Source organism: Trichosurus vulpecula, chromosome 4 (assembly GCF_011100635.1).
Source record: "Trichosurus vulpecula isolate mTriVul1 chromosome 4, mTriVul1.pri, whole genome shotgun sequence".
NCBI classification, from domain to species: Eukaryota; Metazoa; Chordata; class Mammalia; order Diprotodontia; family Phalangeridae; genus Trichosurus; species Trichosurus vulpecula.
The window spans coordinates 370608318-370635549 of record NC_050576.1 but is presented as its reverse complement, the minus strand read 5'-3'; the positions used below and the strand labels follow the sequence as shown (position 1 = coordinate 370635549).

The window sequence follows — 27232 nt, the reverse complement described above, 5'->3', positions numbered from 1 at the left end:
AAAAGCATGACTTAATAGTAAGTGGGTTTGGTTTTTTTGATACAGTAGATGCCATATGTTGGCTCTCATAACCCAAATAAATCCTTAATTGAGAATTTCTTAATTACATGGAAAACTGCTAATTAAATTGGATGCAGGAGTTAACTGAGTAAAGGGATAGTGAAAGAAACTAGACCTATGATTTAATTAGCACATTCATACTTAAAATCTTAGAGATTTGCCTATATCATTGTCGCAAAGTTAGGAGACTTGATCAGAATTTAAGTGACAGCCAGCATGTGTAAGAGGTAGGATGTTTTTCCTGGTTCCAAAGCAGGCTTTTCTTTCTACTGGCCTCTCTGGCCTCTCTCTAGCACATAGACCAAAGTCATAGAGTAAGAAAATAGAAAAGTGTGTGTGTACAGTAGGGGGAAAAGGGGTGTACCATCTCTCACCAAAAAATAACAATAAGAAGGGTATGACTTTGTCTGATCCTCTCCACCAGTTTCAATAAATAGTTAATCTGGAATTGAGTTCAAAGGCCCAATTTTCTTCCCCATCTCCTGGTTAAGGGATGTGAACAGTATTCTGAAGTGGCTCTCACCTGAAACACTAGAATTCCTGTGTTGGCAACAGCCAGGTTGATCTTAGTACCTTCCCTGTCCTTTGCTGGGTGCAACCGGATTCCATACATCTCCAGCCGGCGGGCAATCTCCAGGAGCTGGAAATCTGATTCTGCTGGTGTTTGTCCACTTATAAAACAAAAATTAAAAAGAAAGGGCAGAAGATTTGAATTCCCTACGTCTATTAATTTGGGATTAAGTGGCTTCTCTAGGGACATAAAGAAGCATTTCATCCAAACACTGAGGCTAGCTGATCAGATGATATCCAAACTCCCATTCATTCCTACCCAAAGTCTAGCAGCTGGAACAAAAGCTCTATTGCTCATGTAATTCAAAACCCCAAATGTCTACTTCAAATTCTGCCAATTTTCAGAATCTCAAAGAATTTCCTTTAAGGTTATACAAAAGGAAAAAAAAACCCATTGTGTTAAAACAAGTTTTTCAGTCATTTACAATAGACCTAGTGCTGTAAATCAAGTTCAAAACCGTACTTTAGAGAACAGGGATTATAGCATCGTCATGTCTTAAAAGCTTTATTTAAAAAACAAGGCAGCAACAACAAAAAGAAAAGCCAATGGAATCCTCCATAATAGTAGGGTTGTGAGTCAGGACCTGACCTATCTTTTAGGCTATGTCATATGAGACTTTTTCAAGGCACATTACCTGGTGCACAGTTTTTTGTTTTTGTTTTGTAAATAACTATGCAATGGAGTCTTCCTATGTATGATCATTTCCATTTTCATACTGCTTTGACATTTACAAATGGCTTTCACATAACCATTTAGTTCTCACAATCTGGTAAGCTAAGTGGGTAGGGCAAGGATTATCATACCCTTATTTTACAAATGAATAAATCAACTCACAAGCATTTCTTAAGTACCTACTATGTACTAGGCACCATGTTGAGGTCTTGGGAAACAAAAACAAAAGTGGAGCAGTCTTTGCCCTCGAGGAATTTACATTTCATTGCGTGAGACAACATGGACACTATGGCTACATAGAAAATATTTTCAAAATGAATCCAAGATAACTGGAGGTGGGAGAACAAAATGAAGGATCAAAAAAAGGATAAGACTTTTGCCTGGTGTGGATGGGCAATGATAACTGAAGGCAAAGGTGCTCCATTCTTTTTTTATTTTTATTTTTTATGCAAAGGACAATGGCTTTAACACTGGAAAAGACAGAATAAAAAACACCGAAACGTAGCTGATACCTAAGATCAGTAAGGAGATTACAAGAGAGCACCTTAATGAATTCAAATCACTACAGCCGGATGAACTATATGCTCAGGTCTTGAAAGAACTGGCAGATGTGACTGCAGAATTATTATTAGTGATAAAAGAAAGATCATAGAACACAGGAAAGGTACCATAAAGACTTAAGAGGGCAATTGCTGCACCAGTTTTCCAAAAAAGGGGGAGAAGAGTCTACAAACCACACCCCAATGAGCTTGACTACAATTCCTAGGAAAATTCTAAAACAGATCTTAGATGAAAAAGATGGTTAGCAAGCTTCTAGATAGGGAAGAGATGCTTATAAAGAGACAGGATGACTTCATTCAGAACAAATCATTCATTTCCTTTTGGGATAGGACCACTACTTTAGGCAATTGAGAGGAATGCTTTGAACACCTAGATTTCAGTAAATTTTTTGATTAAAGTATCTCATAGTTGTGGATAATATAGAGAGACAGAGACTAGATCCAATCAGATTTGTTTAGACAGCCACACTCAAAGAGGTAGTTTAATGGTTCAATATCAACCTAGCAGGAAGCTTCAGGTGGAGTTGCCCTTATGAGATGTGTTTGACCCTGTACTATTTAACATTTTAAAATCCATGACATAGATAAATGCAGAGATGGCACCAAGCTGGAAGAGACAGCTAAAACACTGGAGACGGACTAAGGATCCAAAACAATCTTGACAGACTAGAGCATTGTGTTGGAGCTAAGAAAATGAAATTTAATAGGGTAAGTGTAAAGCAGAGCACTTGGGTACAAAACAAAAATCAACTTCAGACGTATAAGATAGGGAAGGCATGATTATATAGTAGTCTTGAAAGAGTTCTAGGATTTTTAGTGACCTGCATGCTCAATAAGTCAGCACTGTAATATGACAGCCAAAGACCAATGGAATTTTAGACCACATTAAGAGGGACATAGCTTCCAGGAATAGGGGGGTGACTGTCTCACTGTATTGTGACCTACTGAGACCTAATCTGGAATACTGTGTTCAGTTCTGCGCGCTATGATTTAAAAAGGATGTTCATAAGTTTGAGACCGTCCAGAAGAATGGAATCAGGATGGTGAATGGCACTTGAGTCCACGTGATATAAAGACAGGTTGGTAAAAGGCTTTGAGCCCATGTCATATGAGAATTTGTTCAAGGAACTGAGCCTGATTAACCTGGAGAAAATCCAGGGAAGAATATAGTCACTGTTTTCAAGTATATGAAGAGTTATCACATGGAAGAGGAATTAGATTTGTTCTGTTTGGTCCCAGAGGGCAGAATCCGGAGCAATGGGAGATGATTTTTAGGCTTGATTTCAGGAAATACTTCCTAATAATTAGAGTTGTCCCACAGTATAATAGGTTGCCACAAGAACTGTTGGATCCAGCTCCTTGGTGATGTTGAAGCACAGGCTGGACTGTTTGTTGGCTATACATGGTAGGGAGGTGGAGATTCCTTTGTGCTTTGGACCAGATGACCACTGAGGTTCCTTCAACTCACAAATTCTGTAATTCAGGGATTTTAGTAGTGAAATAGGAGAAGAAGGTACTAGAAACTGAAGGTAAGAGAAGCCAAATGACATGCACAAAGTCACGCATGTAGAGAGTAACTGGACTAGAAATTGAGCTCAGGTCTTTTGACTCCCATTGCATTGCTTCTTCAAGTATATTACACTGTTCAACCTTCCTGATAGTTTGCCACTACTGCAATCACCTCAATGATCATAAATTAAAGATAAGTATTGTAATATATAAAATACCTATGTTTCGATGGGAAATAACGTATAACACAATGACTGTCAATTTTTAAGTCAGCTTTGTCAACATTTTTAGAGCTCTGACCAACCTCAGAATCTAAAAATAAGTCAACATCCACTTCAAGACCTAATGTAAAATTTCCTCAACTTTCAGACTTGTAATAAGTTCAGGATTCAAATCTCTTAAAAGGAAATGGGGTGGGGGAGGGGAGGATATGAGGGAGGAAAAAGGTAGTGGCACAGGAACTGCTATTTCCCTAAGGTCTTTGCTTCTAATGAATGCTCTGTTGACCTGACTGATTGTAAATACAAATTTCAGATTATGTCAGTAGTTAAAAAGCTCAAGAATGATGCAATTCAAAAATTTTAAAAAGATTATGTGTAAAGCACCATGCAAAAAATGAAAAGGACATAGTAGCCATTCTCAAGGAGTTTACAGTCTGAGAAGGATGAGATGTACATAAGTGAACTAGTTGAATGCAGGTCTAGAGCAGTTTCTTAATTTGGTAGATTAAAAAGAGAATTGAAACATCACCTAGTCCATTATCCTTCTATAATAGCTCCAGCCATACTTGAACTCCATTGGTAGAGAATTCATTACTTCAAGAGAAATCACATTTAAGGATCTGGGATCTCACCATTGTGCACAGTTTCCCCTCCTAATACAATCTGCTACCCCTTTATAATAGTAGATTTTTTGGTGAGTTACCAAAATATGGCCAATATTCACTTCCTTATGATCAATCTGGCATTGATCTTAGGATTGAAAGCTGAAATCAACCTAATCCAATTCCCCTTATTTTAAAGGTGAAGAAGCAGAGACATAAAAAAGGGAAGATACTTGTCTAAGGACACAAATGTAGTAAGAATCAGTCCCAATTCTCCTTCTCAAGTGGCCCCTTCAAGCTTAGCTAGGTTGGCCTTCAAATGACAGATGTACAGTCCCACACACTTTCTGTGCCTAAAGCTTCTCAATCCTGGTAGACCCTTCGAGAGCTTACATCTTGCCGTTTCTAGCTTTTGGGAATCCAGCATTATCTCTATGCCAGAAAGAAGCAGAGGAATAAGACAAATGGTGTCAAGGTTAGAATCTTCCTTTATGATGAGTCAAAAGCTTTGCTCTAAACACTACCCACTAGTCTCAGTTCTCTCTTCTGGAAGTCTATAGAATATATCTCACCCGATTAGACAATATTCTCCCTCAGGTCTTTTATTTATAAGTTAAACAGCTGCTTTTACTTGAAATAATCCTCTTATGATATGAATTTTAAATTCCCTTGTTTTTTTTTAATTTTAGGGAAATAATTTATTTAGATTTAAAATATTTCATAACACAACACAGACAGTACCCCAGAGAAAGTGCCATCCACTGTCTTCTAAACTCCCACCATTAAAGAAAAAACAAACATACTTTTTTTTTAACACTGCCCAGAAATAAAGACAATATTTGAAATATGGTCTGGCCAGGGTGGCGTATTGCAGTGTAAGACCAAGTTAACTTTTTTGGCTTTCATGTCACACTATTGGCTCACATCAAGCTTGTGGCCAACTGAATTCCACAAATCTTTCTCATATAAACTGACTAGCTAATTCTCTTCCAACCTATGGAATCACTAGTATGATTTTTTTTAAACATAAGTACCTGACTATACACATATCCCTATTAGACCTATTGGAGCTATTTGATTTCTTGAATATACTTCCCCACTAAGAGAGAACTTACCATTAACCAACACAAACAAATATCCATTTGGCAGTTATGTTTTTTCAGTATAAATGATGAAAATTGGCTTTCTGGATTTTTAAAACCAGCCTCTTAAGAAATTGTTCATCATGAGTCAGTTTTTTCCAAGACCTAATAACCCCTGGAAATGGAGAACTGCTATGTTTTCCAGACTTCAATCAATATTTGTTGATCGGGACATACAGAGCCCATAACCAAATACTAAAGTGGTAAGACGAAACAGACCTTTCTTGTCAATCAATTTAGATTGTCTGTTGCTAGAATGAAAAACCTGGTTACCACCCCACCAAGCTATCAAACTAACTCTTTCCTTCCTTTCATTACCCAACTTTGAGAAAGTGGTTTATACTCACTGCTTCTATTCTACCATCTTCTCATTCCTTGAGTCCTTGGAATTTGACCTCTTCCCTCACTTCACTCATGAACCTCTTAATCACTAAGGCGCTTTGTTCCCAAATAGCTTACACCTTTGATCATTTCATATATCTTGAAATTCTCTCTTCCTTTGATTTCCATGATATTTCACTCTTCTGGTTTCTCTATGATTGCCCCTTCTCTGTCACATTCTGCATGTTGGTGTACATGGAGTCAGAGTACCTGGGCTCAAATCTTGGCTTCATCACTTACTACCTGTATAACCCTGGAAATGTTATTTAAATTCCCTGGTCTCAGTATTCTCACCTGTAAAATGAAGGATTTGAAAAATAGGTCTTTTCCAGTGTTAAATTTGTTATGCTAGGATATACTCCTTTCAGCCCTCTATATGTAGATATTCTCTAAAGCTGTTTTCTTGACCTTCTTCCCTTTTTTTGCTTTACAATTTCTCTGTAAACTTCAACCACTTCTATAGTTTCACTTAACATGTGTACATTTATGTACACAATTTTGAAAAACTATGCAAATTGTACTGATCTCTCTGTTCAATCCCATGTGTACATTTCTAACTGCCTTCTGGGTGTTTCCACATGGAATGCCCCTTGTCTTCTAAAACTCAAAGTGTCAAAAGCTAAAGCCATCATGTCCTCCCCTTTAAAATCTGTTCTCCTGTCCTCTACTATCAGTTTTTTTTTTCACTAGGACATTCTTTCAGTCATCCAAATCTCATTCTTCTCACATCTCATCAGACACCAACTCTTAAAGCCGCTTTCTTTAGAAACCTGATGGGTGATAGCTCAACAACTAACGTAGTACTAATGGTAATAATAAACTAATATAAATGCTTCATTAATAAATCAACAATGAATTCCTGCACACCCAAAATGTTATAATAAAAGAACAAGGAAGTAACTGCAAAATCAAGTTAGTGTCTTATTTAAATTCTCTTAAGCAGGCAGGTCTTGCTAAGCCAGAATAACTTTTATTGGTGGACTAGGTGTCTGTATCTAAGGATCAAATTACACACCAAGAATATGCAGGGCAGAAAGACTACTTCTGGCAGTAAGGATCAGGGTGGAGACCATACTGCAATGGGTTGGAGAGTGAACGGATATTGAGGAAATGGAGGAAGCACATATTTATTGTTGTTTCTAGAAGTTTGGTAGTGATAGAAGAGAAGGTGATAGGATACAGCTTAAAAAGTTAAGAAGGTAAAAGAAAGAGTTTTTTTTTAAATTTTGGGGTTTTTTTTTAGGATAGAGAAGACATAAGCATATTTATACGGAGAGAGGAGGATTAGTCAGTGGAGATAGAAAAATGTGGGATACAACAAAAGACAGGTGAGGATTAATTGATCAAAATGGGGGAAGGGTTGGGATCTAAGTTAGAGGTAGAGCGGGTTACCTTTGGCAAGAAGGAGTAACATTTCTTTTGACTCTGAGATGAGTATTGTGGCAAAGGATAAGAGATGAGCAAGTTCTAGGCTGTAGAGAAATGGAGCAAAGGGATCTATCTATATTTGTAAAGCACTTAGCACAGTGCCTGGCACATAGCAGGAACTATATAAAGGCTTTTCCCTTCCACATTCCCTCTTCCTTATGTCAGATTATATATATACACATATACATATACATATATATATACATACACACACACACATATATATATACACACATATATACATATACATATATGTATGTATATATATATATTCATATCTCAATAATGTAGATAATATCACAGGCTGAGAATGAAGGAACAAAGGAGAGAAAAAAGGTTTCCTTTCAAATAAAAAGTCAGATATGAGGATAAAGTTTTGAACCATAAAATTGTTACCTATTGTAAAATGGCTTAAGTTGTAGAATTGCCTTCCCAGGAGGTCTTTAAATTTTTTTTAAACAAAATTTTTTTTTAAATTTCCAGAAAATTATCTGGGGTATTTTGGGAGTGTTAATTCCTCAAAATCGGGATGGTGAGGAATGGACATCCCTAGTTCCCTTCTTGCCTTACAAATCTATGATAAAGAAATAAATTACAGGAAAATATGAGCAAAAGTAATGAGACTTACATGTGGTTGTGGTGAAATTCCACGATTTTGTCTTCTAGTGCATCTTGCTGAGGTATGTACTTGTTCTTTGCTAAGTGCTCCCGATCTACTGTTTCATCAAAATCCCCAATTTCAGCTAACAAATAATAAAGAAAAAACAAAGGTCACATTTAGCTGTCGCTTGACTGGTTCTGGATTGTCAAAAGCATAGCTGCCAAACATAATTGCTCTTGCCTGATAATGCAACTTAAGTGTAGCTGTTTTTCTGGGGTACACATCGAATAAAAAAGTGAGGGATTGAAGACTGATCTATGAGAAGCCTTCTACAAATCACGTAGGACAAAATCATCACTTTCATTCCCTTATGTTTTAGAAATGATGGAGATTGGTTTAATTACCTGCTAGAATCTAAAGTGATTTTGAAAAATCTAAGAATGTTTCCATTAAATTTTCTAGTATACATATTTATATGTATACATACACACATACATATGCATGGCTATGTGTACATATATACATATAGAAAATGTACATTACGTATGTACAGATATGCACACATATGTACACATAGTTATATATATTACACGAATCTATATGCACATACACATAGCTTACAATTAAGTTACACATGTACATATATCTTTAGTGCATATATTCCAGTAACTTGTTGCTGGTTAAAAAAAAATTCAAAAGATTGTATCTTCTTCAGCAGTCCTATTGCTTGGTTGCATGATATTCTCCCTCCTAGACACATCACTAGATAATTCTATCCCCCTACATTCTTGGAAATCCATCAGCTGCATCTCAGTCACCACTTTTGGAATCTTAGAAATCCCATGGGAAATTCCAGAATTTATGTACTGCATTTTTCAGTGAGCTTCTAAAAGTAATTTGATTACATGGAAAACTGAAACATTTTAAATTTCCTCATTTGTGAAATGAGGGTATTGACTGGGTGATCTCTAAGGCCCATTCTAGCTCTGAAACTCTAAATACCATGAAGAGGAGTTTATATGGTAATAAATGGGTAAAGAAAAGGGACTATTTTTTGAATGATAATTTGTAAAACCTCAGACTGGTGTTCTTTGATTTCTATGACAAAAATTGCTGGTCAAAATAGTAGTTCCTTGAATTAACCTTCTAACATAAGAATCTGGTTTATCCTCTCACTTTACCATAATATAGTCTCAAAGTTGCTATAATATGGAAATTAAAACCATACTATTTTAAAGACATAAGTGTCAGAGGTTAAAACTTAATCTTGTGTGCCACTTTCTTCCTGTGTCATGGTCTTCAGCAAGACTTAATAAGAAATTGCACTATAGACTGAGGCCCATCTGTCACAGTTTTGAGGCTTAAATGTAAGTCACTTGTTGCTATGTAACCTATCTTTTGGGCCTTGTCAAACTAGACTGGATGTCACTTTGGGGGACATCTACCTATTGTAATTACACAAAACATAGCGTAAACACTGCTGCTGCCAAGCCAGCAGTCACATTTCACCCCTATCGTGCTTGCTTGCTTTACACAGAATAGCAGCCACCAACACACTAAATAGCAGTGCCATTTTCTGCATTCATCTGCTTCCTTCTCTTACAACAGACAGGTCAATAACATCATCCAATTTCCTAATTTCCAGATGCATGTCTTCATTTCTTGAATAGCTCTTCCCTTAAACAGTCTGAAATTGCCACCTGGGAAACCAGAGCCCTCTTAAAATCTCTATCACAGAAAAAGTACTGAAATACAAAATAATGACCAGATCTTATCTTTCATCCTAAGTTGGTCTCCTTAGCTGTATAGTGCCTTTGCTTCAGCACCACTGTTTCTGCCTTCTACCAAAAGGAGAGCTCAAGGGAGAATGCAGCTTTCCAATGAATTTCTATCAAGTGTTTAATTTTCAAGGACTGTCTAAATTGCTCTTTTCTAAAACTGAGCAGGCACACAACAAAGAATCCCAATTATTTTCTTGTCTCAGCAGGATGAATAACCCTTTGTAATTCTCATCCCCCTCTGGAACATTTGTCCTTCATATACCACCTAAAAGAGCCTTCAGCATTTTACTGACTAGTAAACTCATTTTCTTATCTGTTTTCCCTCCCTGAATTTTCCTTAGAAATTTATCTTTTTTATTCAATCAACAAACATTTAATGAAAGTACCCACCATGTATCAGGAAGCAAGCTAAACTCTGGAATACGAAGATCAGAAAATGCCATATTTCCTACCCTGAATTATCTTATCTTCTTGTTTTCTATGCATATATGGACAATTTGTTGTTTAGTTGTTTCAGTTATGTCCTACTCTTCCAGACCCATTTTGAGATTTTCTTGGCAGAGTTACTAGAGCCACTTCCTTCTTCAGCTCATTTTATAGATGAAGAAACTGAGGCAAACAAAGTTAAATGATTTGCCCAGGGTCACACAGCTAGTGTCTAGGCTACATATGAACTCAGTAAGATGAATCTTTCTGACTTCAGGCCATGCACTCTATCTACTCTGCCACCTAGCTGCTCTTCATAAACAACAGAAAGTCTTTACTGAAACATCCTAAAACTTTTTACTCATAATACACAGTATGCCACACAAATTGTCTTGTTTTACATAAATAACAAAGTTCCATTTTTTGATTGTCATAGGGCTTTGTAAAATTAGGTTTTGCTAAATGAGATATTTTCGCAAGGATACTTTTAGACAATCATTTTATACCAGATAACTCAAAGGTTAACAGGAATATAACAGGCAGAAATTAACCCATCCACTACACCTCAGATCTTACTCCTATTTCATTATTTATATCACTATCTCTTCCTTCTATTAGCAAAAAATTGTATTTAACAGATGATAAAAATCACACTTTATTGAAATTCAGACACTAAATATTACAGAAAAGATACTACAACCACACAAAGGCAGGAAACTAACTACGATCTCTTCAGTAAAGAACACATAAAAACATAATAGTAATGATAACTAAAATGCATAGTGTTTTAAAGCTCTGCAAAGCACTTCACATACTTTAGCTCATTTGAGTCTCACAACAACCCTGGAAGGTAAGCACTATAGGGATTATTATCCCTACTCTACAGGTTTAAAGAGGTTTACTGACTTGTTTCGTGGACAGATAACTATTAAGTGTCACAGGGGAGATCTGAATCTAGAACTTCTTTATTTCAAGTTTAGAAGCAACTCAGTAATGAATCTAGTCTATAAGATGAATTTAGTATATGGTAGAAAGAAGAGGAAAAAATAGAGAGATTTTAGTCACATGTATCCATTAATCAAGAAGCATTTACCAACTACTATGCTGAGTGCTGGGGATGGGTCAAAAATAAATATTTCCTGTTCCCAAGCAACTCATATTCTATCAGAGAAAACAACATGGATACGTATAAGTAGATGTTGAGCATACGCAAAGTAAGTATAAAGTCAATTTGGGTGGAGTAGGGTGGAGACATCCGTAGATGTGGAGAGCAGGAAAGGCTGCATCGAGAAGATGGTATTTCTGATCTAATAAGCTTGGTAGGAAGCAAGGGATTCTAAGAAGTTGCAGTAAGGAAGGGAGTGGGATGTTAGGCATTTTTGCCTGTGCAAAGGTAAAGGAATGTGATGTGTGAAGGATAGCAAATAGGCCAGTTTGACTAAATGAGAGAGTGTATAAAGGCAAGTATGGTATAATAAGGCTAGAAAGGTAAACTGAAGCCAGATTATAAAGGATGTTACATGCCAAACAGAGAAGTTCATATTTTTCCCTACAGGCAATAGGGAGCCAGTAGAGTTTATTGAGCAGGGGTGTAACATGCTCAGACCTGTGCTTTAAAAATATTACTTCAAAAAATTTTTAATAAAAAAAAATACTGCTTCAGCACCTCTGTAGGATGACCTGGAGGTAGGAGAGAATGCCAGTGGGAAATAACTATACAGCTTTTGCAATGAAACTCAATTAAGGTAGTAGACATGTGAATAATGAGGAGATAAATGTGAGAGATGCTGTACAAGAAAAATTGGCAAGACTCGGCAATTTATTTGATAAACTGGGATAAGGGAGAATGAATAGTTGAGGACTTCAAGTCTGCAAATGTGGGTGACTAGAAGGACTATGGTTAGCCTTGGCAGAAATAGGTAAGTGTGGAAGAGGAATAGGTTTTAGGGGAAAATGGTAATTTCTATTTTGTATGTGATGGATTTGAAATGCCTGTAGGACATATAATTGGAAATGTCCAATAAGAAATTGGTAATGTGAGAACTGAGCTCAGGAGAGAGACTACAGTTGGATATAGGGTTCTAATAAAGCAAGGAGATAATCATTTGACTGTGGGAATTGATTAAATATACTTATTCTCTTTCTTGGTGAACTCACCAAAAGAGAATAGATAGATAGACAGACAGGAAGAAAGAAAGAAAGAGAGTGGGTGGGTGGGAGAGAGAGAGAGAAAGGGAGGGAGGGAGGAAGCAAGCAAGGAAGGAAGGAAAGAAACAAAGAAAAGAAAGATGCCTGGGAAAGAGTTTGAGGGGACACCCATGGTTAGGAGGCAGGACATGCAGGATGACCCAGCAGGACATAGAGGATGACCCAGCAAAGGAGAATGAGAACCTGCAGTCAGATAGGTAGGAAGAGAACTAAGATCATGAAATCCTAGGAGGAAAGGCCAAATACTGCAGAGAGGCCAAAAAAGATAAAGGGTAAGAAAGGGCCATTGGATTTTATAATTGAGAGATCATTGACAACTTAAGGAGAGAGTAGTTTCAGCTGAGATACGAGGTCAGAAGCTATGCTACAAAGAGAAATGAATGACTGAGTAGAGAGGAAATGGAGGCAAAGAGTGTAGACAGCTCTTACCATGAGAATGACTGTGAAAGGAAGGAGAAATACAGGATGCTAGTTTGGTATGGGGAGTGAGGCCGAGCATGGATTTTTGAAGGATGTGGAGAACGAGGCATCTGTATACAGCCAGGAAGAAACCAGCAGAAATGGAGAAAATGAAGATTAGGGACAGGGAAGAGATGATTAAAGGGTGATACGGCAATAAGTGACAGAAGGAGATATGATCAAATACACAAATAAGGGGGATCTACCTTTAGGAGAAGGACCACTTCTGCATGAAAGACTAGAATAAAGAAAAGGATGCAAAAAGATGCCAAGGAATTTTGAGATGCAGAGAAGGGGGAGTTTGTGGCAAATGACTTCTATTTTATCAGTAAAGCATGAATGGAGGAGAGAAGGTAAGGCAACGTAGAAGAGAGGTTTGGAATTATTGCTAGGGAGGATTAGGAGGAGATGAAACTTTGAAATAATCTCCAATGCTAATTATTCAGATTTTAATGACTGGTCTTAAAATAGAATTTAAAAAAAAATAAAACAAAGTGATAATTCATGGAATCTGATTTGGATTAAGACAATAGAGACCACCTTGGTCCAATCCATCCCCACAAAAGAATTCTACCTATAACCTACTCAACACATGATGGACACTATTCCCCAAGGCAGCCATTCCACTTTCAGATAGCTTTCTAATAGGAAATTTTCCCTAACATTAAACCTAAATTTGCCTTTCTGCAACTGCCACCCATTGCTTTTAATTATGTCCTTGTGGGTCAAAGGGTAGTTTTAATCCCTCTTTTAAGTGACAATTCTTCAAATGCTTGAAAACAGATCTTCCCCCTCACCAAGACCCAAAGGCTTCTTGTCTTCATGTTAAAAGTCATTATTCCTCCAGCAAATTTCAAGGTGCTTCACCGTCCTCTTCTGGATGCTGACCTATTCCGCTGATAATATGTTCTTTAATAAAATACGCTGTTCTCTCAGAACTTAACACAATTCTCAGTAGCAGAGTACAAGAAGATCATCATGGACACTGTCTTTCTCAGAGCAGCCCAAAGTTATATTAATAATTTTATTTTTTAGTTTTGAATTCTGGTTTCCTTTTTTTAATATTATTTTGTTTTTCCAATTACACGTAAAGATAATTTTCAACATTCATTTTTAGAAAGTTTTTTTTGAGTTACAAATTTGAGTTACAATTTTTTTACATTATGTAAATGCAAAAATTTTACAATTTTTTCTCCCTCCCCACCCCCCCACCCCAAGATGGCAAGCAATCTGATATAGATTATATATGTGTAATGTACATTATAATTTTAGCTATCGTAGCATACTGTTCTGCTGTCTCAGTCTACAATATAATAAAACTTCCAGATATTTTCCAAGTCTAACCATGCTACCCCCATTCTTTTTACGCAGCTGACTTTTCTTTAGCCTGGCAGTAAAATTTGGGTCAAATCAAGATGTCTATGAAATATGCAGTTGGAAATAATGCCCACAGGCATTTTTTTAGTGAATTTTATCTTATTAAATCCAGCCCAATGTTCCAGTTTGCCAAAACTTTTTAGATCCTCCATCTGTCAATGTGTTTGCTATTTGTTCCAGTTTCTTGTCATTTGCAAGTTTGTAAACATCCATCTCTGCCTTATTGAAATCATTGACAAAGATCTGAATCAGCAAACAGATAAAAATATTAACCATCACAGATCCCTGGATCACTCCAACCTAAGCTGATATTGAAGCATTAATGAATAGTCTCTGGGCCCAGTCATTCTGCTGTTTTTCAAAGCCAACTAACTGTAAGATGTTATAGCCAACATAGCTTCATCTTTTCTATAGGAAGAGCATGGAGAAACTTTGTCCCAAGCTTTCATGTAATCTAAGTAAATGATAGCTACGGCATCCCCCTAAACTACAAGTCTAGTGTTCCTGTTAAAAAAAATGAAAGGAAATTGATGTTAAAGTAAACCTGTTCTCGATGAAAGCATGTTGCCTTTTAGTGATCATTGCTTTCTCTAATGATATATTCTAGAATTTTGCCAAGATTCAAAAGTTAACTCAATGGCCTCTTCCTCAAGTACTACACAAATGTTAGCAATTCTTATTATTACTCCCTTTCTGAAAATTGGAGCATTTGAATTTTCCAGTCCTACTAGACCTCATTTTTCTTTACAATCTTTTAACTATCAGACAGCAGCTCAAACATTTATTAAGTAAGCATGACACTAGGTGAGGCTCTGGGGATGCAAGGGGGAAAAAGACACTAAAAGTTGTTTCCCTCCTCCTGGGGGTAGAGATAGGATATGATGTGTATAAAAGTACATACAAAATGCGTACAGGGGGATAAAATTATAAGATATAGAGAGTGTTAATAACAGAGGGGTAATGAAGAAAAGTCGGAAGCCAGAGGTTAAGTGAGGAGGGAATGGATTCCAGACATGGAGACCATTTATGGAAAGGAATGGGGACATGAGATGAAATATCATATATATGGGGAAGAGCTAGAAGGCCAACTTGTCTGAACTAGAGAGTGTGTGAAGCTCTGTAATAATAAATAAAATTGGAAAAATAGAAGCTAGATTGTGGAAGGCTTTAAAAGCCAGGACAAGAATTCTGAATTTTTTATAGCGGCACAAGAAAGTCACTGAAGGTGTTTGAGTGAGAGCATGGTACAGTTCTATCTGTGTTCCAGGAATAGCGATGTGATAGCAATCACCTCTGCCGATTCTTTTGAGCCTGGGATGAAGTTCTTTGAAACCTAGTCAATTGAATTCATCAAGTTCAATAGGTACTCTCTTGTTACCTCTCCACTTATCCTGGATGGTCATTTTGGTTCTGTTCTTTCTAATCCAAAAGTCATTTTCTTTGGAAGAGAAAAGAGTAGGAAAATAATAATTGAGCAGCTCTTTTTTCTCCAACTCACTGATTATCATCATTTCACATACCAGGAATACTAGTCCAGTTCTTTCCTGGATTCTCCTCTTTCTGTCAACATAGTTTTTTAAAAAAAAATTTATTAGTTTTTTTTTTTGCCAGTTTCAGCTCAGGATGACCTTCATATTCTTATGGGACTATGCCATATTTGTAGGCACCCTCCATCTTAGCAATAATGAATGACACATCTAACAATTTAAACCAATCAGATAAATTTTCATTGAGGATTTTCCCCTTTAAACAATTCAGTATTCTTGAATTGCAAAAAAAAAAAATGCCCCATACTACATTTAGGTTCTAGATTCTCAATAACAAAAAAGGATAGAAAATTTATATTTCTAATGACCATCTAGTAAATATACAGAAATATAAGGACATCTGAACTTCAAAATGTCATTTCCTTTAGAGAATTCAAGATTTGTAAGAGATTTTTAGTACCATATTGGATCCTCAGAAGATAAATAGAGAGGGGGAAAAAAAGTTTCTCTGGAGCGTTGTGAATTCTGTTTTTATATACCCAAGTGAGTTTCATTATAATAAAATGGTACTTAGAATTCTGTGTTAAGACAATGAAAAAAATTTACGTAATTTCTCAGATGAATGAAATGCATGCAAGTCTTTCTGGAGCACTGGAAAAACAATTTAGAACTCCTTTCAGAAAAAAACCTATGAAATCCAAGTGGAATGGGGAGAATATTCTTCTCCCTTCTCTACCCCACCATTGCAAGCTTTCTTCTCATTCAAAAAGAAAAAAGATGCTTCAGTCATGTTTCATCAAGTTACTACTTAGATAAGCAAGTCATGTTTCCATACTTCACATTATGTAGGAAGAGTAATAAATCATTTGAGCTGAGGGAATGCCAAAACAGAGGGAGGGGAATAGACTTTGTACTAAAACATTCCGTTTCTATTACAATATATATGACTGGCACATAAGAGGTAGAATAAACTTACTTCTGAAACACAAAATGTTACCAAATCTTAAACTATAAGTAACACAGTAAGTCCCTGAGGTGGCTGTGTTTGCTTGTTTTCATGACTGCTCTAAACAAAATAGAGAAAGCACGCAGAATCCACTAAATGCCATTGGTGCCAAATAAAGACCGATTGACAGAAAGTAGAAGACCATTTAAATGAACAGATGGGTCAGCAACTGCCTAAAGACAAGATTAAGAAGGAGAGTTCTTTCAAACATCACCTTATTATATAAAAACAGAGTTTTCCCCACGACTGACAAAGATATTACTCTCTAGAACCAAGACAAGCTTCTCAACTGGGCAAGCAATTTAGATTTGGCAGTGCAGAACAGAGTACTGCATTTTATACAAAGGTAATTAAAAATGATAAGACAAGACAACTTTGATCTTTTGGCATAGTTTAAATGGTTCACATTTGATTTTCATAAAGTGACCTTCCCCAAAACAGAAGGCACACATTCTACTTCAAATACCTATGATTTAAAATTGTCTGATTAAAAATAGCTCTGATAGACTCTCAATAGGTTTGAATGAGAATGACCATAATCTCATTTCTAATATTTCTAGATAAAGACAAGTTAAAATACCTCACTTCGGAAATCACTAAGTTTCAATCTGTCATTCCAAGTGTCCTCTTTTACTGTAGGCAGCATAAAACAAGATGATGAATAGGTGGTAGTTTTTACTTTAATAGTGGTTATGATAAATAAATAATATCAATATTAAAACAAGGACCCAGTCAAATAATACAAGCTATTTGTCATTTTTCAAATATTTTTCAGACAATTATTGAGCATAGTCCATAGAAATCAAAGAAACATCAGAACATAGATTTGATACTTTAATGTTTCACTTTATTCATTTGTGATGATCATGGTGAGTGTGTCTATGTGGTTTCTCTCTCTCTGTCTCTGTCTCTCTCTCTGTGTGTGTCCGTCTGTCTCTCTGTCTCTCTCTCTCACTCATCCCTGTGGAGGCAGCGTAAGAAGAGCATGGCAGTTTATGTGCCTAACTCCTGGGTCATTCTCTATCTAATTTTTTAAAGGAAAAAGAGTAAGACTTACATTGTACAATGTGTGAGATCAAGAGTGCAGCACTGGTTTCATTACATGTTAGCCTGCCCTGAGCCAGGTCCTGCTTCACCTGCAGAGCAAACAGGTACCTGCAAACACAGAAGAGAACACAGGAATCAACCAAGACCAGGAAAAGACATTAAGATTAGACTCTCCCTTGGCAACAAGTCTGCATGGAGATGCAGTTAGAAACCAAGGAAAAACTGAAAAAATCATCAGGCTTAAAGGCTAAACCCAAAACAAAGAATAATTTAGACTCGATATTCATTATAATTAGATTCTACATATGAGTAACAACATAAATATCTATCTCGCCTAAAATAAAGATAATAGCTTCTACTTATACGCTTCTTTGTGATCCTTCTTCTAACACTTATAACCTGTGTGACCTTAGGAAAGCCATTTAATCTCGTTAGATCTCAGTTTTTCTATCTATAAAATGAGGGGTGGGATCAGATGGCCTCAAAAGCCTCTTCCAGTTCTAGAGCCATGATACAGAATTGTACTTTATCTCATTTGATCCTGATAATCTTGTACAAATATTATTTTAGAGATCAGGCAACAGAGACTCCAAGAAGTGGCATAAGTTGCACAAGGTCACATAATTGGCAAATGATAGCATTAGGTACAACACTACCCCATGTTTTCTTGAGAAAAAAAAATATACTGGTTAGCACACATAATAAATTTTTTTAAAATGACAAATAGTTGTGTTAGATTTTAAAAGTTATAGTTCTAAGCAGTGTTCACCTTCTACAGGATTATTCCTCATATGGTTTAGAAGATGGTAATAGAAATTATAACTAGGAAGGAAGGAAGGAGGGAAGGAAGCAAGGAAGGAAGGAAGGGAGAAGCAAGGAAGGAAGGGAGAAGGAAGGAGGGAAGGAAGGAAGGAAGGAAGGAGGGAGGGAAGGAGGGAGGGAGGGAAGGAAGGAGAGAAGGAGGGGGGAAGGAGGGAGGGAAGAGGGAAGAAAGGGGGAAGGAAGGAGGGAAGGAAAGAAGGAGGGAAGGAGAGAGGGAGGAATAAACAAGCATTTATTAAGGACTTTCTATGTACAAAGCACTGTGCTAAGCACTGGGGATACAAATAGAAGTCAGACAGTCTCTGCTCTCAAAGAGCTCACATTCTAATGGGGAGACAGCATGTATGGAAGCTTTCAGCTCAAACCAGATGGAAAGGTTCTGAGGTCTTAGCAGTTCACGGTCGGTCTCTTCTCTAATGCAATTTCTATTGATAAAATCATATTGATTTCTGATGTTGAATGACTTGACAGTGTTAAGGGCTTTGGTGGCAAGGACTTTCTTTTCTGCATCTTCAGTAGCTGCAGGAGCAGTTGCTAGGCTGCATCTTCACAGGGCTTGTTTCCCAGTATGAGGACTAAAGGGAATATGCTAGAAGCATGGTTATTCCCATGGCTCCTGGGTCTGTCTCCATTGGTACCTGAGAGAAGATGGTGGTTAAGGTTGTGGTGGAGATTTGACTCACCTTGCACATGTTGCCCCTGTCTCTCCTTCAGGGTGTCCTATTGCTTCAGCTAGACTGGCTTACCTGCCCTGTGGGTAGTTGTTTAGCAGCTGGTAGAGATGGCTGACCCTCTCTCCACAAGAGATGCTTCCTCAGATGATGGCATTGAGGACCATGCTGTCATTTTCAGGGCTCTTATGCCCATCTGCCATAGTGCCCATCTAGCCATCACTGGGAACTAATCAGTAGTTGCTGCCTGCAGTGATGAGGAAAGTGGGCCCCTTCTCCATGATTTGTCCCTTCGATAATGTCAGATAAAAACTTAAAATAATGTCTTCTAATGCCCGTTATTAAATGTGCCCCAAGGCCTTTGAGCTCCAAATTTAAGATTGAAGGGCAGTTCTTAAAATTTCCCCTAGCACCATCATTTTACACAGACACACACACATAGCCTCTGCCCAAGGTTCTATCTATTAAGGAAGAAGCAAGAGAAAAAATAGGATATGAATAAAGTAAACTCAATAGTACAAAAAGTGCATCTCTATAGTTCAGAGATACAAAGGGGAAGGAAGAAGTATACAATATGGTATAATCTCTTTTTAGATAATGACTACCTCATTTATTAAAAAAACAAAGATACCACCATTTTGATATGTTGAAATTCACATTTACATGGCCAATTTTCTTTTTCAAATAAAAAGCAGAGGACATTATTGTACTAAAATTTCAAATACTACAGCATTTACTATTCCAAAAACACACTCCTTGTGTTTTTACAAATAAGTGATCAGGAAAAGATCCATGGGGAGAATCACAGGTTTTGCTGATCTTTGGAAGCAGTCATTCTGGTAGGCTATAAGTGCTCTCTGGGTTTGAAAGCATACCTTTTTAGAGGACCAGGTTCCTTTTTCAAGACTAAAGCAATTTCCATTCTTTCTCCATCCTCTCCCCAGCCAAACTTTCTGGTGACTCTTCTTGTTTGGTTTGTGACACTATAAGATCTTGTCCAATGTAAAACAGTGATCACTAGTGCCTCTTTTAAAAATCCTATAATGTTCTCCACAAATATACATCAAAACTCCAAAGTTCTCTTCTCTATAGGGTTTTGAGTCTAAGATAGTATTAAGACATGGATGTCCACAGAGTGTAGGTATAAATGGTTGGTTGGTTGTTGTCCTTCATTCTCAAAGAGGACCAAAGTGACATCACTATGTTAGGTTCAAGTTATAGTGTATCTGACTATGGCTGATCAGACCAACAGAACTTGGAATGCTCTACCACAGGTGTTGGCAATGGGATGACCAAGCTGGAGAATACCATGAGGCTGTTGTAGACTGCCTGGAGACCCCTGTTGTCTGGGCACTGGCAGGTATCTCTCCTGCTCTGCTCTCGGGCTCTTCCCCGAACTTTGATTGCAGGTATAAATATTCTTCTTAACGAAGCCAATGGTTCTAAAGGCTCCTCAGAGAGATTACTATTATTTCCCAGGTAACTTAAAAGCATTTCTGACACTAAAGAAAAAACAAAATCCTCAAGACTTCGGATTGAAGATTTTCCTTTTCTTATTCACCTAGTTGTTGGTCTGTCCTCCCTTCTCCATCATTTTATATTTATTTTGAATATATCCTATACTCACCTATATGTGACCGTTGCCTGTGACCCACCCCCATCACCCAAAAGGACATAAAGTTCCTTGAGGACAGAGACTTTCTCCCAGTTGTATTCCCCGTGCTTGGGACACAAGTATTGAATAAACATTTGCTAACTGATTCTGACACAATTAATCAGAACTAAGAAGTTTGTTGGTTTGTAAAATATCACATTCAGAAGCTTGCAAAAATTACCCTGAAAACACAATGATAGTATCATTCCAGAAGAATTAAACTTTAAATGGAAGGTTTGGTTGGTGATAATAGCTCAGAATTGCCTTGTTTTCTTAATTTGAGTAGGAAAGAGGGAATCTAACAGTTATAGTAACACTGATTTTAATGCTATCCTTTTTAAATTTCTATTTTAATTAGCTTTGCTTGGGAATCCTTATCTAATTTCTGTCCCATTTTTTGGTATGTGTGTTTCACAGAAGAAATTCCTAACTCCTCTGCTACTCTGAAGAAACAACAGCAAACACTTGATACTTCAATCTGTCAGCAAGCTGCAGCAGCCACTTCAAATATTATCCATCCCATTCACAAGGAAATTCATAGCCAGCTGGAGAGGGGATCAGTGACTGTTCTTAGGGAAAATATGCTCCCTGTGACAGAAAGAAAAGATATTTTGCACACAGAAATATGCCAAGGCTGGTCAACACAGAATAAATGACTCAGGGTTCCATAATAAGGGAAAAAATGAGCTTCTAAAAATAAAAAAAGTTTTATATATGTATTTTCCTGTTTTCCCTTTTAGATACAAAGGAAACACAGGTTTTCAAGCACATGGAATGTGCTATTTGATAAATATGAAAGAATTTTACTTCTTCTTGTTCAATAGAAAAGTTCAACCCATCTTATGACTTTATAAAAGGCAAGTGAGAAACAATTCTTGGATGACCAGAGGATTAATGGCACAATTAGAAGAGTTCGTATCCAGCTCAACTCTAATGCTTCCTTACTTGTCTCATACAGTCCATACCTGAGACACCGAAAGCACCATGAAACCCTCATAATGAGAAAGTAGGTTATGTCTTAATTGCTTTATAGTCTGATTTTGCTGATGTGGGAATCTGGCAGTGTGGCAGCTCTGATTGACTCTCAGAGCATTTCAAGAGACTGAGCAGATGTTATTTACCTTATAACACCAGTTGGTTGCTGTCACCAGATTTTAATAGATCAGAAATTTCAGACCAGTTTTATTTCACACTGTACTAGAGGAATTTTCTCATGGGAATTTTTTTTTAATGACCATAGTGAGAGCCGGAAGAGAACAAACTTAATACCTTCAGCTGAGAATGTAGAAACGCGGATGTTTATCTGTTTTGATAGAGAAGCTAGTGCAGTACTCATGCAGGTTTGGTTTGATGACAGTAAGGTACACAAGATTGTATAAATCTAGAAACTCAATAGGGGAAACATACAAAAAAAGCCATCTACACTGCACTGGGTTCTTCCCCTCTCATTTCCCAAAAAAGTGGCTCCAAAGTGGCCATAAAGAACAGAACAATGGATGCAACATTTTCCTCCCAAACCTCATAAAATGAAAATAAAGGGGGATCATCGAACTGGTGAACCAAACCCATATAACAAAATACTTTTTCACTCATTTGTGATATTACCTACCTTCTACTCTGTATGTCATGTATATATGGAATTATTTAGTCTCCTCTATTAGAGTGTAAGCCCCTTGAACATATAGGCTGTTTTTGTCTTTCTTTGTGTCCTTGGTGCTCAGCATAGTGCCGGCATGCATTAAGTGATTAATAAATGCTTGCTGACTAACTCTTACACATGACTATTGTAGTTGACTATTCATTACAAGTCATATATTATCACCAAAGACAGTAAAATGTATTAAGTTGTCAGTAGGGATTGGTAGGAAACTTTCCTCCAGAATGACCTGGGGCTTGTTCAAAGGGTAATTACCCCTCAAAATAATAATTTTTAAAAATGCTACCATATATATAGCACATTAAAGTTTTTGCAAAGCTCTTGACATACATTATCTCACTGAAGTATCACAAGACACCTATTGCCATTATTCTTATTCTAAAAAATTCTAAAAAAAAGGAGGCTCAGAGAGATAGGTGATGTTCATACAGCTAATGAGTTTCTGAGATGGGATTTGAACCAGGTCTTCCTAAATGGATCAACATAAGTGGATTATCCATTATTACTATTCACTAAACCTTACTACCTCTCATCTAAACTTGGAGCTTTATCAAAAATCAGAAAGTCCCCATAAGACTGATGTGAAATCAGGAGTTTTTAAGCTAAGGATTTTGACCCATTAATGGCTGCCTTCTTTAGTCTTAAGCTGATAGCAGGGAATTAGATAGTCACTTGTGAAAAAATTAAAAAGCACCACCCTCATTATGTTATTCATTCATTCAACAAACATTCATTGATTATGTAAGTGCTATTAGAAAGAAATATACCAAACACAGCCCTGGTCCTGAAGCAGCTTATATTCTCCTGGCCAGTGAGCATCACACTCACACCTCCTGAGAAATTTGTAGGTCTAGTGTTCCTACTCTTTGTTAATAAGTGGAAAAACAAATTATTGAGAATATTGATATTTAAGAAAATACCCATTCATCTCTAGATGAGAGACCATACACTCTATCAAGATATCAATAAGTATTTTAGATGATTCCTGTAAAAGTTAACACACTAGAGTAGCATAGGACAAGAGGGCATTGAAGGATGAGAAGAGAAGTGTACTACTGGGGGTAGGATGCATGTAGATGAAATGACAGATACTCTAAAGCTTTGAAGCAGAATGACACTTTTAAAAAACCTGACTTGTGTTTTCATCAGTATAGGGAGTTTGCACTGAAGAACTCCTATCAATAATCTATATCTTTCTCTGAAACTTGATGGTCTCATAGAGTTGCCTATAGAACTGGGAGGGTAAATTACCTGTCTACTATCACAACTTGATGGTCTCAAAGAGTTGTCTGCAGAACTGGGAGGGCAAATGACCTGTCTACCATCACACAGCCAGTATGTATCAGAGGTAAGACTGAACTTGGGTCTTTCTGACTCCAGGGGCAAGATTTCTATTCACTATACCCACCATGATTCTCATTAATACACATTAAGACTATACCAATATTGAGATTACACTGGAGCTTCAGAAATGAATTACTAGAATTGTACTAAGACATAATGAAAGAACGTCTAAGAAAAAAGCAAACATGCAAAACATCCCAGGTTTAATCACATTTAATCCACTTAAAATCATTTTTATAAAAAGCAGACCAGGTAAAAAGGGCAAATTTCTTATATGCAAATTTTATGGGTATTGTGGGTAGATATGAGAACAAATGTTGGTCAAGTAAATACCATAAGAACTATACAATTGCCACCAAGAGGATACTAACCTTGTAAGTTCTTCTTGAAGTTGAGCATGGTCAGGTGGAAAGAATTTCACCACAAATTTAACAACGACATGCTTTGGCCCTAAGGGAAATGGAAAAGAAGTTGCCTTTAGGTTCTCTACACGGAACCTTGATTTCTAAGTTAACAGAGCTTCCAAAAAGTCCCAGAAATGATTTCCTGATTGTCAGTTCTATAATAAACAACACATTTAAATAAAAAAAAGGAAAGGATATAAAATTAAAATTAAAATAAACTCTTGGTTTTTAAAAATTTCTATAAAAAGACTTAATATTCAGTCAAGTATGTTAAAAAGGGCATTCTGTTAAGATATAAACATAGGACATTTTTATTTTCTGGATTTTGCCATAAAACAGCAAATGGATGCACTGTGTAAAGCAGGTCACAGTTTAAGGTTTTGTTGTATAAACCAAATGAAGTCTACCATCAGTTCTGTGTTTTTAAGTGTTGGAACTGAATTCACATATCAAAATACACATCAGTGAATAAAATCTTCACATGAATTTTCCAAGGGAAATAGAAGTGGGAAAGATTTAGTCCTGCTTTCTTCTGACACAAGAGGTATGGTCTGGATTCTAATGTTCTGTGATCACATACAGAATTTTAGACATAGATATAATAAATAGAAGGTAAAGCATCTTTACAAAAGTCCAAAAACTAGAGACTCTAAATACAGAAGTAAACTACTGTGGCAGTAATAAATTCATCAAAAATTGAGCACAGAGCTTTTTCAGTAGGCTTATGAAAGTGAACACAGAATATTCCCTCCTATCGCAGTTGCTATATGTTACATCTAATATAGTCAAAGGGTGAGACACTCAAACTTCCCTCAGTGATTTCCATGGAAGCTAAATCATGACCAGGCTCTTCCCTTAGATATTTAGGAAATATCAAAGCTAGGTAGACACTGATGCTAACCATAAGATGACCCCTCTGCTCTTGTGGTTAAATCAAAGCATCCGAAACAGAAGTAAAAAAGTAAAAATCCTTCAAAAGGGTTACTGCAACGCATCTAGTAAAGACAATGAAGGTGTATTGTGGAGATTTTGCTATCCTGAATTTCATATGGGCTCATTAAATAGGTACCTTCACAACACTAAAAAAAAAAGTGACTGTCTTTATTTCATATAAAAATTGAATGTTTTGATTACAATACTTCTAGATTGTAAAATTCCTCAGGACAAGGATTAATGTGTCTTCTCTTTCATATGGGCCCATGTGAAATAAGGGAATTGCTAAACAATCCCAATAACTGTTAATTAAATGAGTATATTTCATTTTCTATATTCATAGCTTCTCCAATTAACTTTTGAAAAGTTGAACACAAAATTCAGTCAGCGGAGAGTATGAATATAGGCTTACTCTCAGAGTTGCTTCAATTAAAAAGAGACTTATACACTTGATATAAAGAAAACATGAATTTAACTCTTCACACCTTGATTTTATAGACTTTTTAAAAAGATGAGATTTAGAGGTGGCAATAGGATATGAGAGCTAAAATGTGTTCCACAAGTAATTCCCTTACTTTCTCCTCCTCCAAGATGCCAGTAACACGTGTGTGTGTGTGTGTGTGTGTGTGTGTGACAGACCAAATTACTCTTTAGCTTAATGATATGTGCTAGTTACTAATCAAAGATATTTTTGGTTTGCAAAATCAAATTCTGATTGCCAACTTGTTACATTTAAAACAGTATAATTTTCAAAGATCATAGCATGCTGCATGATGAAAGACAACCAAAGAGACCAAAAAAAAACCTCCTAAGACTCTATGTTTAACTATGTAAGAAGAAAGCTACTTTTAATTCAGCATTTACCAGCACTATTAAGTAAATAAATATACTTACTTCTGATCTGTTTCACAATAGGTTTTAAAAGATCCAGCCATACCTAAAAGAAAAGCAGATTGAGACATTAGCTCCTAATGAATGACTACAAACATTTTAAGACTGCTCAAATCTGTTGAAATTCAAAATATTTTTTTCAGTGTATTTTGGACCGTCTGCTACTTAATTCTCCAGAACAAGATCTCCTGCATTGTCTGCTATTTTCATGGAACAGAATAAGCTAATATGCTACTAAGAATGATCCTGAAAATCAAAACATAGCCCCAACTCAACAAGTGACTAGGAGTCAACTAGGAAGTTTTCTCTTTTCATTTGCATTTCATCATTGCCAACAATTCAGAAAACATCAGCCCTAGCTGTGAGCTCTGTGAAGTGTTCATGCCTCCTCCTCCCTCTTAAATAAACAAAAAGTATTACAGTGTGACACCTTGCAAATATGTAGGACAAGTTTTAAATGAGAGGGAAATTACTGAAAATTGATTCAATTTGCTTCTAAAAAGTAAATTCATCTCTTTCTCCTCTTTACCGACATGAATTAATGTGGATTCCACTAACTTGGATTAGGGGAACATTAATTTCACATGTATCATATTGGCAAAGCACTATGCCAAGAACTAGAGAAACAAAGACAAAAATTACATAGTCCCTACTCTCAAGGACTTCACATTCTCACTGGAGGCATACATCATCTTCACAGATAAGCAAATATAGGGTGATTTAAGGAAGATAATTATATGTGTCAAGGGGCAGTGGAGTAGGTAGAGAGCCCAGGTTGGAGTCAGCTAGACCTGGATTATTCTCCTCTCTTTCATGCAGACTACTGTGATCCTGGGCAAGTCACTTAACTTCTCAATACCCCAGGTAACTCTATAAAAGTATAAGTTGAAGAAAAGCTTCCAATCTGCAGCAGTAATAGGAGTTTCTCACTGAGAAACCTCTACACACAAGAAATCACAGGACTGCTTAAAAAAAAAAAACCCTCCAAAAACAATATGTACTTACAAGGTTTCCCCTGACATAACATAAGGTCCTTGCTGTTTCTTTTGTATAGGCACTTTTGTGGCTTTATTGAAGAATTTACTACCAACTGAAGAAATCATGGAAGAAGGTTGAGCCTTGAAGGCATATGAGGATTCTGATAGCTACAAATGAGGAAAGAGGGCATTCTAGGCATGGGGAATACCTTGTACAATGAAGGGGCAATGTAATGTCAAATTCTAGGGGAAGCCACTAGTCTAATTTGATGTAGACTGAGATGAAATTTATTTTCCTACCCCACATTGAGGTGCGTTTACTCTCAAATTAATAGCATAAA

The 27232-nt window shown here is 36.6% G+C and overlaps 1 protein-coding gene across 4 annotated transcripts in view; it reads right to left on the bottom strand.

Annotated features, from left to right (window-relative positions):
• The window catches only part of FARP1 (FERM, ARH/RhoGEF and pleckstrin domain protein 1), a 335175-nt gene that overhangs the window by 86753 nt on the left and 221190 nt on the right, over nt 1-27232 (bottom strand). For all 4 annotated transcript variants that reach the window (XM_036754656.1, XM_036754655.1, XM_036754657.1 and 1 more), the window contains 5 exons: nt 25918-25960; nt 24058-24136; nt 17549-17646; nt 7775-7889; nt 584-731 (listed from right to left, as the gene is read on the bottom strand). In XM_036754656.1, the coding sequence (XP_036610551.1) occupies nt 584-731; nt 7775-7889; nt 17549-17646; nt 24058-24136; nt 25918-25960 (483 nt within the window). The remainder of the gene's footprint in view (nt 1-583; nt 732-7774; nt 7890-17548; nt 17647-24057; nt 24137-25917; nt 25961-27232) is intronic.